At 40.3% G+C, this 15,447-nt stretch overlaps 1 protein-coding gene across 2 annotated transcripts in view; it reads right to left on the bottom strand.

Annotated features, from left to right (window-relative positions):
* Positions 1–3,236, bottom strand: part of dtnbp1b (dystrobrevin binding protein 1b) — a 28,317-nt gene extending 25,081 nt beyond the window's left edge. The window contains exon 1 of one of the 2 annotated variants that reach the window (XM_079570518.1): positions 2,883–3,236. In XM_079570518.1, coding sequence (XP_079426644.1) covers positions 2,883–2,928 — 46 coding nt within the window. In that variant the 5' untranslated portion in view covers positions 2,929–3,236. The remainder of the gene's footprint in view (positions 1–2,882) is intronic. The other variant, XM_079570519.1, reaches the window with a different exon arrangement.
* Between the last annotated feature and the right edge of the window lie 12,211 nt (positions 3,237–15,447).

Genomic DNA, 15,447 nt, shown 5'->3' with positions numbered 1-15,447 from the left:
TCTCCGCCAAAAATATGACTGCGCTACAAAGACGGGGTTTAACGCAACTCCTGAAATAGAGCGAGCTATTTTGAACACTGTTTTATGTAGCATTCTGTAACAAGCAAGGAACACATACGGCTAATCGCTGTTTAAAGAATGGCACATGCGCACAACTTTGGAAATCTACAATCGAAGAATTTGAACGGTGCAGGAGCTACTGTAAGTTTACAACCTGACAAACAAATTGATCATAATTTCACTGTTATAGAACAGCAGAAATCGATGCAAACCCATATCTTCATCATGCAGCTGAGACTAGCGGTTGCTGCACATATGGCAGGACACTGTTCTGTTGTCAGTGTCAAGGGTTCAAGTCCTGGCTCTGACAATTTGCTGATTGTCTCTCTGTTACCCCATGTTCATGTATAATAAAGCCTATGGGCCAAAAACTCTTTTTTTTGTATTCATTCATTCACCTCAGACATAGACACAGTCACAGTATACATTGAATAAAATAAAAACATAAATAACACAACAATACCAAAATCACAATACATTTCACAGAAAGATGCTTCCAGACTAAGACAGGACAAGACAAAGACAAGACACACAAACACAAAGACAAGACATACAAGTCAAAAACTCTTTAAAACACATACCTTTATTAACAATCTATCAGCTTCGTTTGAACCTCTTTTCACAGAAGCTTTGGGGAACCACTTTAGGGAAGGGAAGGGAGGGAATCTTATTTGTATAGCACTTTTCATATGACACAGGTCACACCCAAAGCGCTTCACACATAAAACTGAGGGGGGTTCATTCACTCCATGCTGATGGTGGTAAGCTACATTTTGTAGTAAAAGTTTCCCCTGGGGCAGACTGACAGAAGCAAGGCTGCTCACATCTGCGCCAACGGTCCGTCCGACCACCACCAACCACTCACACATAGGCATTGGGTGGTGGGTCTTGCCCAAGGAAACAACGACAGTCTGCACCTGTGGAAGCCATACCATCTAAGCCACTGTCGCCCCTGTAATCATTCTCTATTTACCTGACCACCACAATACGATTGTATTCCTCAATGCTACAGTATTCACTAAAACAGGAGTTCTCCAGCTTTTAAAAGTTGGAAATATCGGGCTCTTTTGCGATACCACCAGATCGACCTGGTCTGTACCAGGACTATACCAGGTCCAAACATGGGCTGAATCAAGTTTAAACCAGGGCTACATCAGGGCTAAACTAGGACTAAAGTAGTTCTAAGACAGAACCAACCTAAAAGAGGCCAAAATAAATATAAATCAATATGATCTCTAATGAAACTGATACAGAAAAAACACAAAGCTTGAATACCACCTGAAACTTGCATATCGTGCTGCTTACGACAACATTACTTATTCTGAAGAAACAACACAGTATCTTACTTGGCAGAATACTTAAATGAGTGAGTTCTGGACTGAGTAAAAGATAGGTATTTTTATAGTATATCTGAATATTCAATAAAAAATGTATTGGTCAACAGTCAGGGTAACATTTCTTAAACTTGTAAAATATATATAATATTCATCGTTGATGGACAGCTGAAGTTATGGAAGTTAAGTTTACGGTCGTGAGTAAATCAGAGATCAGCGCCCGCAGCTCCATGATATTTCCTTCACAGAGCTCTGTTGTGTGAGAAGGTATAATGTGATGGATGTGTTCTGACAAGGAACAAGCTGGTCAAGTGTGATGCATGTAGCCCCAACTACTTGTTACACAACTACTGTCTCTAAATCACTGAATTAAGATTATATTATGTTCAAGTGGCATGCATCAGGTGGGTTAAGAACAATTAATGTCTTCTTTTCGAGAAAATGTCTAGCTCCAAACACTCCCCCCCATCCAATTAGAAACCAGATACAACCTAATCAGGCAATGCATTGGCGTGTAATCTGCCACACCAATGTCAACTTCAAGAGGTCAGTGTGGGGACAAATGATAACTTATTGATGTAGAGAGAATACTTGCATAGTTTCAATGATGTGGCACTCGTCTAGTCTTTAGAGGAGTAACCACAAAAAAACACACCATAATGTCATAGCATGCCCATGTTTTACCTCTATTTGATCGCTTTGTCTATGGTAAAATCTAATATAACTGAAAAAAAAACATGAAATCATTGAAAACAACACAGCCAGTAAATTGCATCCTGATGGAAATGGGGATGGGGCGATAACAATGGCTGTAATGACAGCAGTCTTGTTTGCCCAGATGTGATCTTCCCCATTTCAATAAATGTATGTGTTTTCCCACTGAGCCGCCGTGAGTCAAAGTGACTCATATCATCTTATCAATCACCCACTTACAGCACAGCCTCCACTCACAGATCTGTGTGGAGCTGTGCAGAGCAGTACTAAGTATGCAGGCCCACACAGTAAATATTCACAACCTGAGAATACCTGTTCGCCTACAATGTACAAGTAAGAGAAAAGAGGACTAGAAAACAAGTTTCAATCCAGCCCAGAAACAATGCACTTGAGTGGTCCACCAGGCTGGAAGCTGAACTCTCTCTCTTCCCTGCCCTCTATTCCCACTGCATTCACAAACTGTTTTCCACATTGGAGTCCCTTAAGAGTCACTGGACTCTACCCCCAACCCCCAATCGTGTACATATTGTGACTAAGAAGGAAAAGGAGTCAAATCTATCACACCAGCTGTTTCGCTTGTCAATCAATGCATGCGCCGCTATCTCCATAGATCCTCAGCTGGCAATGCTCCAGGGAATATGTAAACACAATCAGGCATGCAAGCACCCTCTCAAAATCAACAGCATCCTCAACACCATTACTTCCACTTATGTATAGCAGTATTGTCAGAGTTCAAAGGCTCTGGTCATATACAACAACAATGTAATGACTTACAGGAGTTCCTCTGACTGCCATCGGTTGCTCCAGGAGAGGTGGACATCCCGGCAAGGAAGCCTTAACCGCACAAAAGGGAGGGACAAGCAGGAGGACAAGGCTCGGTGGTACTACGCTACCGAACTCCACAATCACCACAGCAGCACCTGGGCACCGCGCATCCTTGGGCTCTGTGCACACACAACCTCCTCCATGTGTGTGTGTGTGGGGGGGGGAGAAACCGCGCCTCACTGGGACATTGCCATGCAGATCCGAGGGTGCTATGTCGCTGAGAAGTCTATAAACAGCCTGTCCGTATGGAGTGTAGCTCGTCTCCGGCGCAAGTGTGGAGCCTGTTAAGGATGACAGGAGAGGAGAGGAGAGGAGAGAGAGAGTGAGACGAGTGGAGCGTACCATTGAGGGAGGGGAGGAGGGGGCACGGGAGAGAGGGAGGGACATGTACAAGCGTGTGGGTGCACATGGTAGGAGCACACTGGCTTAAAGCTATGACAATACTACATGAGCTCATGCCTCTCATGACTCAGTGTTTGGATATAAAACTGCAACATTTAAAGAGGAAACGTTATGCTAGACAGGCATGCAAACAGTGGAGCCGCGCAGACAAGACAAAGAGAATAACACAGTAATGTTTTCACGGCCTGAGGGAAGGGAATGATAATGGGGCTCATTAGCATGATGCTGCGAGGAGGAGCGCACTACCACCTTTGCCTGTCTCCTCTAGTGTCCTTCACTGACTCCTCCCTTTGTTTCCTTTCCTTAGAGATTCACGCTACATAGAACAATTCAAAGTCAGCATTCTTCAGTGTGAGCCATATTCATACAAGCAGATTACTAACACTCTGTCTGCTTTAATTTGAGATAGAATCAAACAAGACTTAAGTATCAAGCCACATGCTAGTCCCAAGCCCAGATAAATACACTGGAATAACATTAGGAAGTGAGTCTGGGGTAAAATGTTCTTCACTTGTATTTTTGCATTGTCACGAACCATAGTACTCTGGAAAAAATAATTGAAGGTTGAGGGACAGGGTCACTCTCATCATGTTCATACACAAAGATGTTCAACTCCCAGATTTGTCAGTCGGGTTTCCTAATCACATACAAGGCCATTTGAAACATGAAATTGCAGCCCCATGCATACAGAAGATTTGTGCCAGCGTCTATTTGTCCATTTTAGTTGTCGTGACAAGAATTACAAGGAAATGCCTCTTACAAATTATGGTTATCACAACTGTCACGCAAGCAAGTCAAGTTTATGATTCAGAAATGCACTGCCTGTACTACTTCACAGTTACAGCAGGACGCTCTGTATTGTGGCCTGCTGTTGTGTAGGAAAACATTAAATTCACATAGAGCTAAAGTATTATCATATGAAAAACGAACAGACAGGTGGGATTCATTTGAGAAGCCTTTTAGCAGCAGTAAAACCTCGACCCTGGTTTCTGTCCTTATGATTAATCGCAGCACTTTGTAGCTGGGGGGGAAGATAGTCAGAATAAATAAGATCCAGAGCACTGCAGCCGCGCACATCGATAGAGTTTGGATTCAGATGCACACAGCGGGAGAGTGATGGAAATATTATAAGCTCCTTAATTAGCTCTGAGTGACTTAAAGTGTGACATCTCATGAGCTGAAGAGGGAACGAGTTCAGCCAAAAAAAACCTGCAGTAGCACCTTGTGATTTAAAGAGCATGTGATAGTTTTTCATGCTTTTCTAATTACGTATTACTTTGATTCGGTGGCGTAAAATATGTTTTACACCAACAATGCAGCAATTTATGTTTTACTAAGTGACAAGAGGGAGAATCTCATATTCCAAGGACAAAACTGGGACTTGCTCATAATTTGCAACTGCAACCTAGCAACCACTTTAGCAAGCCAAATATATACTAGGGTAAGTACAACAATACTAAAAGTTAAAATCTTAGAACGTCAGTGTCTGGGCTGTAAAGTACTCAATCGACTGATGAAGCTTATTAAAAACCACAACATGCCATTGCTGATTGATAATTCCATTGATCTTGGAGATTTACTAATACATTTGTAACACAGGAAAGGTGTTGAACAAAATGCACCGACTGAGAGCAAACCTTCGCCAAGGCAATGGGCTGGGCTTTCACATATTCAAAACTGGAATCTGGAACAGAAACATTCTACAATATCTACTAGCCCAGAAGACCTCATATTGTACATGGAGCAATCTTTTTTCCTGACAAACCAAACAACCCCAAAAGTTGCCTTTTTTTTTTTTTTTAATCTCAGTTTCATATGTAACTGCACTGCTACTGATGCAGAAGAGTTGTAAAAAGAAAGACGATTCTCATATTATGTGCTTTTGTACCAATACACTTAAACCTCTTTATACAGTGATCTGCATCTTTACAATGGCCCTAGTATTACGCTTTACAAGACTTGTGTGTTTCTGAAAGCGCTACACTTAGTCATTATTAATTAATGTACTATTGTAGACGGATGCGAAGCTGCCAATTTGCACCATCCGACCACTACTCACTCACACACTACATACACACACACACACAACACACACACACACACAGGCTGTGGGTGAAGTATTGTACACAAGGAAGGACACGATAACAATCTACATCTGTGAGGGCGGGGATTTGAACCGCCGACCTCTGGGTTATCGGACAAACCGCTCCACCATCTGAGCCATTCAGCCCTGCCCTCCACTTGATATTTCACATACTAAAGCTCACAGGCAGACAGACAAGGCGACAGAGGCCTGCACTGACTATAAATGCTGTGTACTGCGAGAGCGGATGGACGGGAACGAGGAAGACACAAAATGCAGTTGCCTTGGAAACTGACATCCTGCAATAAACTTTTATGTAATCTATGCAGTCGAGCCAAACTCTCCAGGCTATTGGTAAACTTTTCAACTCGAGTGCAAAAAGCTGAACAATTGTTTTCCATATGGTCACATTACTGAGAAAAGCAACAGAGTGCTCTCGAAATACTATAATCTCCAGGTACAGGCTGTGATTGATGTCTGTATACGAACTTCCTCTTTATCCACTCTGCTACGTACTTTTCCCCTCGCTATCATCTAAAGAGCACACTCTTATGTTGCCCTTTATAAAGAAACAAGGTAGAGCAAAGGGACTCACACTACAGCACCAAGTATATGCTAATAGCTATGTCATACTGGAAATGAATAAAGAATAATAATGTCCATCGCATACAGATATTTAGCTTAGGGTCGATGTTGCGATACTTAATGGTGACAATAGTAACATGTACAGTACATTAAGATCAGCAGTAGATAACCAGCATTTACTGTTTGGTATAAGATTAGCCAACAACCCAAGTTTGTCACCTAAACATAGAAAAGATGCAGACTAATAACAAGAGGCTTAGTTGACAGGAGACAAGACCTATTGATGAGTTTCTGTCTCTTAACTTTTCCTGACATTTAGAGGACGCTTCATGATTAAAAAGATTCAATATTTTGTTCTGAACTCCTAAACACGATGGCAAAAGTCCTCATATGTTAACAATTTGGCCCTTCCCTGCTTATCTTCCAAGGTCTGACGGGATTGGGCATAGCAAAGGCGGTATGGCCACGTTTATTGATGGCCATTCAAATACTACTGCCCATTAGTAATATTTGAATGGCAGCTATTCATTTTATAATAGGACGATGCAGGTCGGAATACCCCAGTCTGTGTACAAGTATCATCTATCTTTCTATCACAGAGTGGGCAAAATAACGTCACGTTGAAAGTCTTTGCCACAGTCTGATGAAGGCCAACTCACGTAAAAGTGGGATGTGGTTGCTAGGCGACCTCAGGCTCTTTCCTTTAGCCTTTTCCCTATTGGCTCAGGCTTCATTTGTCATCACTGTCTTACTCTAGTTCAAAGTATCCTATATATTAATGGTGTTCGAGGTGGGCTTTACAATGATGCAGGACTGAACAGTTGAAGCAGCACCACAGGAATCCAGGTCCAGGACCCCTCCATCACTGTGGAAGTGTCAGAAATGTGGGTATAAGTGATACAGCCAAGTGACACAATTAGAAAAGTACAATGTCATTCACTACGAAAGTCTGAAAATATACAGAAATTCAAAAAACATATTAGCAATGAAAGTACCATGAGTCTTTGCATTTGAGTCGTGATCTCACTTATCTGCCAATTGCAAATGCTGAAAACTTGGAAGTCTTAATGCTGGAATGGAATGGAAAAAATAATGCTCTGCCTTATGTTGAGTAACTGCTGCTGCTGCTGCTGCTGCTGCTGCTGCTGCTGCTGCTATCTGGTGGTAGTCGGTATAATTGCATCACGATCACACCGTTCAGACAATACACAAATATTAATGCATTACCACAATCATGCAATACTAACATTCTGTGCCAATTCTAGGGCTGGGACAAAATGTCATTTTGCAATATATCTTTGTTGCGACATGTGTATCGTATCGGGAACAATGTATCACAATTCAACTTAGTTATTAGAAAATACATACACATGTTTTTCACTTAAAGATAGTTTCATTTAATCCGGATTTGGTGCTGATTGGTTGAAAGAAAAGAACTGTTTTAATCAGTATCAGACTGATTCATATTTAATTTATACATTTGGGAAACTTAACTTGTGCTTTCTTATTAAATTCATTCGCAGTTTGATAAATGAAAAATCATAGATGTAATACGTTGGAATACATCACAATATAAATATATCATATCGCACCCTCAGTATCGAGAGTATTGGACCGTATCAAAGTGTATTGTCCCAGCCCTAGCAAATTCTCATTTATATGAAACAAAATAAAATAAAGTATCGCTTTGTTGCACTAGAACGAATGAAAACACACAAAAATGTTTGTCATTTAACAAACGTTTTGAACTAAAAATGACATTTTGTTGACATATGTTCATGGTGGTGATGCCCACTCTAAGCTGAACGCTCCCTTTGCTCTGCCTGCTGCCACAGCCTCACTCATCCTAAAGTCAGTCCCAGATTCATCATTTGGACGATAACACATGCTCACGGAAAATGGTCTTTGCCCTATTAGAGACTTTCAATCAACTTTGGTAATTCAAATGGCATTATGTTCATGACAAATATATGACAACAATTATTCCAGCCACTTTCTATGCCAGTGGTTGAGCGTAGCTTTGTAAAAGTCAGACAACAGTGCAGATGTGCAGTGAATGACAAATGGAAACTCATTGGATTTTCTGTTTGACATTCAGGGAGTAACCATTGCTTGGTCAAATGATCATAACATTAAACGGCTTCACTACTTCACCGCAAATTTACAATTTCAAATGATTAGAAAATGAAATTCTTTAGAAATGATCTTGTCAAATAAATAGATGTATAGAGAGAATGAAATAAAATAATGTCACAAGGGGCAGTCAAGAAAAGAGCATGCATCGAACAGCAGCTGCAGCGCCACATGGACAATGAAACAGACACAGCAAAATAAAGCTCTTAATCCTACTTTTAGAAGCAAAGGAGGTTAGCAGTTAAATGATCATTAATTTTACAAACAAAATATACTTTTTAAATTTTACTTAGACTATTAGTTGATATGGAAATATCAATTATAATGCCAGCATTGTTTAGGGAAGACTGCAATTTTTAAGACCTTTGGGGACACTGTGACTGCATTTAATAGAATCATAACTAATTACACATACACGCTGTAGCGTATATTTAAGCAGACCATTGCTGCCATCTGTTGGTTAAATGAGTAGGTGTAAAATATTCTTGTACACAGTAATAGTTACAAACAAGCTACACAATGTATGACTGTAGTAAGTTGGTTATTAATGAGTAACAATAAATGTTTGCATAATACTTTCCCTGTCCCTGTCCATAACACTTACAACCAAAATGTGTCTATTAATGGACTAAATCTAATGTCACAATAGGCCTATATATAAAACCTTAAACATATCTATTTATATTATGTGTTAAAGAGCTATTAATAACATGAGAAGCACTTAATTTTGGGTTGAATCTGCAGCTCTAATGACTAAGTATTTGGGAGGAACTCCCACATCCAGATGAGGGCAGTGTCGCCTCAGAAAAGTTCCCCTCACTCCTATTATGCATTTACACTATGAACACATTTCAGTATACCTGAATCTTTGATTATTTAAAAAAAAAAAAACATTTACCTTGATTGTGTGAAACATGTAATCAAGAGTTCCCATAAATAACAGTTTGAAGCCTGATACAATATTTCCTACATAATTGTGTTCTTCAGAAGGGATTGCTGGTATGACATTAATACTATGTAAATGCCACTTTAAGAGAGAGGCTCTGGAATGCCTGAACGAGTTTCTTCTCCAGTTTCTCCAACCACTAAAACGTAATAGGCTGGAGAGACTGAACCACAATGGGACTATGGTTCAGTAAAGGTCAAATACAGATACAGGCAATTATTTACATTGCGCTGAATGATCTTTTAGCAAACCAGCCAGGTCAAATGTGCATCATCTTAATCTTATTTATACTACAGTATTGCCGACAACAAAATATACTTCAAAGTGAATATGTCATGTTTAAAATTAAACTTTTGCTAGTACATGTTTGCTCATAAATGAAACATGGCACTGCTTCAGTCCAATGGGCTGTGTGAATGCTAATAACAACATACAGTAGAGGCAGCTTGTCTGTTTCAGTGACCCAGAAACTTGGTGCTGACTCCCTGACTCAGATTTAAAGTGAAGTGTAGCCCACATCTGTCGGAGAGCTCAGCTCAGCTCTTATGTGGCAATCCTCAGCATAAAACAACTGTCTTTTTGCATCTTGAAATTGAGTAAGTCAAAATAAAAGGAAAACACTGCTACAAGAGCTACAAGAAGCTTCTGAAGATATACTGTATGTGAAACATCCCAGTCAGTCCAGTTACGGTTCATCTCTACAATTGGCAGAAAGAAGTAAGCGTTCCTTTAAAGATGTACGGTATATCCTTTGGCATTGTTGTATTTACAGCAAATAACTATGGATAGTTTTGCACATTTACTTTCTGAAAATAACAACAAAACATAGCTTTTTCTTTTCTAATTGATAATATTGATCTAATTTGGCCAGTTGACTTTATTTTGTTTAACCAAAGAAAACAAACACTTTCTCATGTGGCACATTGGTATGACCATGTGTATATCAGCCAGCTGCATCCAAACACAACAGTTATGGAGCTGTCATAGTGAATCTCACGGACCATATTTATCCAATTCATCACTAATTGTTCTGGAATTAGCTTGGCTTTTCCACTATCATTTGCGACACAACAATGGCTGCCCATATGGGACTCTGGCGGTGGGACTTTTACACAAGGAGCAGAGATTGATGTGTGGCCTGATGCAGATTTGAAGTGCTCATGGACGTGATATCACTCGGACCGTTGGGAAACAGCGCCGACAGCTGCTGTGTGGAGCTCAGCCAAGTCTGGAGCAGTGCCAGAGCATCAGCAGCACAGCAGAGGCATAGCACATTCAAGTGGCCAGGGTTACGCTGCACATCAACACTGATCCAGGGGGACGTCTGATAGTAAACAGTTGATCTAGGAACTATTTTGTTGAGAAAAAGACACATTGCAATAAATATCATCAACTTTTACTACTTGAAAAACCTTTGAGAAAATTGTAAAGATAGTTCAAGCTTATGATCAGCTTATTTGAGGAGGTAACAATTCCTAATATTTTGCCCACTTATAATGCAGAGTTCATGAACTTCCAGTGTTAGTGATGAATATTTGATGACAATTTGAATAAGCATTTAGGTCCACCAAATTATATTGATTACAACTGCTCTAAAACTCTCCGCGGGGAAACTGTGTGCATATTAATATTAATGTAGTCAATTACAACTATTGAGAAAATGATACTTTACATGCATGATAGCAAATTGACATTTAACTTTCCCAATCCTATTTCTGAAGACTGTCAACTCTCCTCCCATTACCACCATTAGGACCTCCTCTGAAGGCTATGCACGGCTATTACCCTTCTGCTGCTCTATTTCTCCCAATGAAGCACTCATGAACATTCTTTGTCTGTGTGTCCCGAGGCGAGGGGAGAGCACTGGCTCAGGCCTGTGCACATCCAGACGTCTCTAGTCATCTTTTCCATTTGCCCATCAGCCAACACTACTTCCCTCTTATCCCGCACTTACACTGGAGATACTGCAGATCGGTGGACTGAGAGCCAACCACGGTGACAGGGGAGGGGGTGATGGACAGTACATAGCTGATATGACAGGAATGGCATGTTTCACTGCGCCTTTGAAGCAAATGCATTCAAGTAAAAGTATAAGTACGTACACACATAACATACTGTGTTACTATTGATAAAGCTTGAAAGGGGTAAGAGGGAGGAGAAACATTCAGCAAATTGTCAAAGACAGAAGGCAAACGATAGGCTCTGCACATGTCAGCAGCTTTATCCACAAGGCCAGGGGGGTTCCTAAACTTTTCAGGCTGCGACCCCCAAAATCACAAGTAAGTCGGGACCCCCTTCTATAATAATTAAAGGTTCAAAACAGCTACCGTAGTGAGTTTGGATACTGCATTTCAATTTTTGGTTTAATTTCACTGAAACGTGCTGTTTTCAATCAAAATACATCCAATTCAATGTCAGAAATGTAAAAAATATTGTCTCCACATCATCTTGCCACGTCAGTGTCCCGTGACCCCCAGGATGCCTCGACCCCCACTTTGGGGACCACTGCACAAGGCTATGGTGCAGCACTGACAGTCCAACGAATATTGATTTATTTGTCTGATAAAGCACTTTTTCCAGAGAGTCGAAGTCACTTCACAATTTCGAGCACTATCATTCATTCCAAACTTGGTGATGCTTCTTAAGACTCAACAATATCCCTGGGGAAACTATTACTTGTACATATCTCCTCATACCTCTATCGTGCTAGAAGAGCTAACATAAATTATCATGATCATTACTATACTGTTTTCAACAACGTCAAAAGTACTTGAATGATGCGAGTTTGAGCCTCTGGACGAGCTGATGGGATGTGACAGGACCGTGGGCTGCACGTTGACCTGATACCTATCACACTAACAGGCATGAGACAAACTCTGTCAACTAAAAGAGGAAAGTAGCAAATGTTTCAGCAGTATTACTGTGGTAAAGTTCAGCGTATAAATATTTAAGGCTCTACATGAGTTAAACCCTAGACTCATTATTAGTTTTAAGATTGATCTCAGAAACATAACACAACTAAATAAGCTTTACATCTTTGCTACGCTGTCAAAAATGTGCAAATAGCCGTGTGACTGTGCTTTTGCATAATGCAGTCTAGTTTTACAGAATGTGTTGAATACAGCATTGTAAAACATACAAAGAGCTCCACTGGGACCTTCGGCACATTCTCTTTCCTTGATTACAGATGTTATGTACATAAATTAGGAGATGAACGTTGCAAAATGCTTGCAAAAATGCATGTTTTATGATTATTGTAGGTCATTATTGCCCGATTATGTCCATAAATAACTCATCTTAGTGCATAGTGAATATAATATTAAACAATTCACACCATTACAGCTTCAGCTCATGCTTATTAGCTGCACTGCTGCTCCTATAGAGGTTATGTAGGTCACATGTTTATAATTAGACGACAGAAGCACATGCATGGAAACACATTCCCAGCACACTCCATTTGCCAGGATTAATATTCATAAGCGCTTCATATTTGGAGCAGAGAATTTGTTACATAAATTACACACATAATAAGGAATTATCATTCACTTAAAACGGATGGGAACAGCCTACAATCCTGTCATTTCCTGAATTCATAGAAAATAATATCATTCACATGTAATATTCAATGCAGCCAGTACTCCTGCTAGTAAAAGTGCTTTACAAACTCTCCGCAACTAATACATACTGCAGCACAACAACATGGTAGTTGGGGTAGAGGCTTACTCTTCACAGTGCATTCAATAGTACGTTTACTAATATAACTACTCTTCTTTTTGCCAAGAAAGTTAAAGTACTGAGTATGATAGCCTACTGGTTGAAGCTATTTACTGCAATCAAAATTTAATCACAATTGCACACTATGGTCGACCTCAAAGCTCAGCTGTCGGGTCTACAGTAACGGCACCTGGTCTGGAGTAAAACTTTTTTTTCCTCAAAAATGTATACACATATCAATATGAAAAAGTCACCCAGTCCTACTTCATTGCATTGCTAATTTGCCATTTCATCAAGGCGTTCTCACATTGAAGCATCCTATTGATTCAATCCTCACCCAAGTGCTGCCTAAAAGTCCCATTCTCTTTTCCTTGTCTGAGAAATGCCTGTGTGCCACCAGAATGAACGACCTGTCACTGCACGAGCCGGGATAGTGTCAGTTAAGCATTACGCACACCACAGAGAATCACAAGAGGCAGCCACATTCATCCATATTGGGTTAAGCTCCCTGTGGGTTCCTGTCTCAATGCCGTACATTCAAATCCTACACACGACTGGTAATTGGAAAGATTTATTTAAGTTTCAGAGCAAAATCTTTCAGTAGCTACTGATAAATTTAGCCGTAAAGCGAGACTTTGCTGACTTGAGAAAACGCCTGGCAGTTTGTATGAGAAATCTCCACCACTAGATAGGACAAGTTTTATCTTTAAAAGCGACTACTGCCCAAGCCACGAGGCAGTGGGGATAGTGCTCGACTGTGTATCTAAATGTCACAAAGTAATCTCAGGAAGTTTCTCTGTGCTCTATCTCCCCCTGTTTTTAAAACGCTTTTCGTCTGTCAATCCGTTACTTCAATCAGCCTAATCATTTCCTCAGTTAATTACTTCTGTGTCCCGCAGAGCAGCTACGTCTCACACTGACAGCCCACGAACTACAACGCGCTTCACCTGTAGGAAATGTAGCAGATTGTGTGCACAGCTGTTTGGGAAGGATTCTACACTTTTTCTTCTGATGTTTCATTGATAGCACATTACTTTATGGCACAGTAACAATAAGCATTACTAATAACCCGAACATAAACCTCAACCCTGTAAAAAGATTGTAAATTACCAGAAAACATGGTTTGCATATTCTAGGTAATGTTATGGAAAAAGAGGCAACAAATCTCAGGTGATGCAGACCAAATGGCTGTGACCTGTGGGGTTCCCCAGGGATCGATCCTGGGACCCCTCTTATTCAATCTGTACATGGTTCCATTGGATCAGTTGATAAGCAGAAATAATCTGCTCTACCACAATTGCGCTATCTTACTGCATTAAAGGGATTAGTGTCTGGCTGCAAAACTATTTTCTGCAACTTAACAAAGATATTACAAAGATATTATTGTTTTTGTTTTTGGGGGGGCCTTTCTGTGTGGAGTTTGTATGTTCTCCCTGTGTCTACATAGGTTTCCTCCAGGAACTCCGGTTTCCCCTACCACTAAAAACATGTACAATAGGCCAGGAGGAATGCATGGTGGTGGTCTGAAGGACCGTTGGCGCAGATGTGTGCAGTTGCAACAGCGTTTCTGTCAGTCTCCCCCAGAGGAAACTAAACACCACCGAGTGTGGGGTAAATATAATTGTCTCATGTATAGCACTTTGTGACTATGTCTGTGAAAGGCGCTATCTAAATAAAGTTATTTTTCTTCTTCTGTTGTACTGTACAGTTAAGTACTACTGTTTGTGATTTCTGCTCATGTTTATTGTTAAGATCTAAAACAGATATTCTGTCACATCTCTGATTCTATATATTGATTGTTAAAGCTGGAGATACTGATATAGTTAATTTGTTACAACAGCGGCTCAACACTTAGAGCATTCGTCCACAGATGCAAGAGTTGGTGGTTCAATTCAAGCTCTGATCCATTCTGTGACATGGTCTTCGCCAAAATACCAGCCATGCCCGCGTGAATTTGGCATGCATGTGAGTGAAGGTAATCCAAGTGCAGAGGTTGAATGAATAAAGCAATGTAAAGCTTTTTTGGTATCTTGAAAGGTTATTCCAATAATTATTGAAATGGTAAAGTTTTCAAGAAACATTTATAAGGAGATGATAATTGGGTTTTTGACATTTAGCTTTCTATTTTCAGAGTTAATGAAAAATTCCTAGGACAGAAAATGGCAGTGGATCAATATTGAGTTAACCTCTGCTTCAACCCCTGCAACAAATACCAACACATTTTATACTATTTATGTTAGTGCATAACATAATGGGCTCTACTTTGACACGAACACCCAACTCGGTGCAAATATTTTTGATGGCAACAAATTATGTGGTTTGTTGTCAGAGCCATGCACTTGTTGTATGTTGTTGGCTTGAGTTCCCTGAGGCTCCGCTCATAATAATGTACTCTGAACTGTTCACTGCTCACTGAGGCATGAGCAATGACACAGTGGGGCAGATGTGGACGTGTCTAAACCAGGTCCTGCTGCCTGTTATATGGATGCAGAGGCACAGAGGCAACAGTGAGCGAGCATTTACATGTGCAGACACGCATTATGTACTATTATACAAGTTGGTCCAGTTTCAAACCTATATCCAGACATGTTGTACCTCTTCCTGAGCCAATGCGATTGTATTGTATTTATGAATCATTATGTGCAAACAAC

The sequence above is a fragment of the Gobius niger genome (assembly GCF_951799975.1).
Source record: "Gobius niger genome assembly, chromosome: 14".
In the NCBI taxonomy this organism is placed as follows: domain Eukaryota; kingdom Metazoa; phylum Chordata; class Actinopteri; order Gobiiformes; family Gobiidae; genus Gobius; species Gobius niger.
This window is presented reverse-complemented; position numbering and strand designations above follow the sequence as displayed.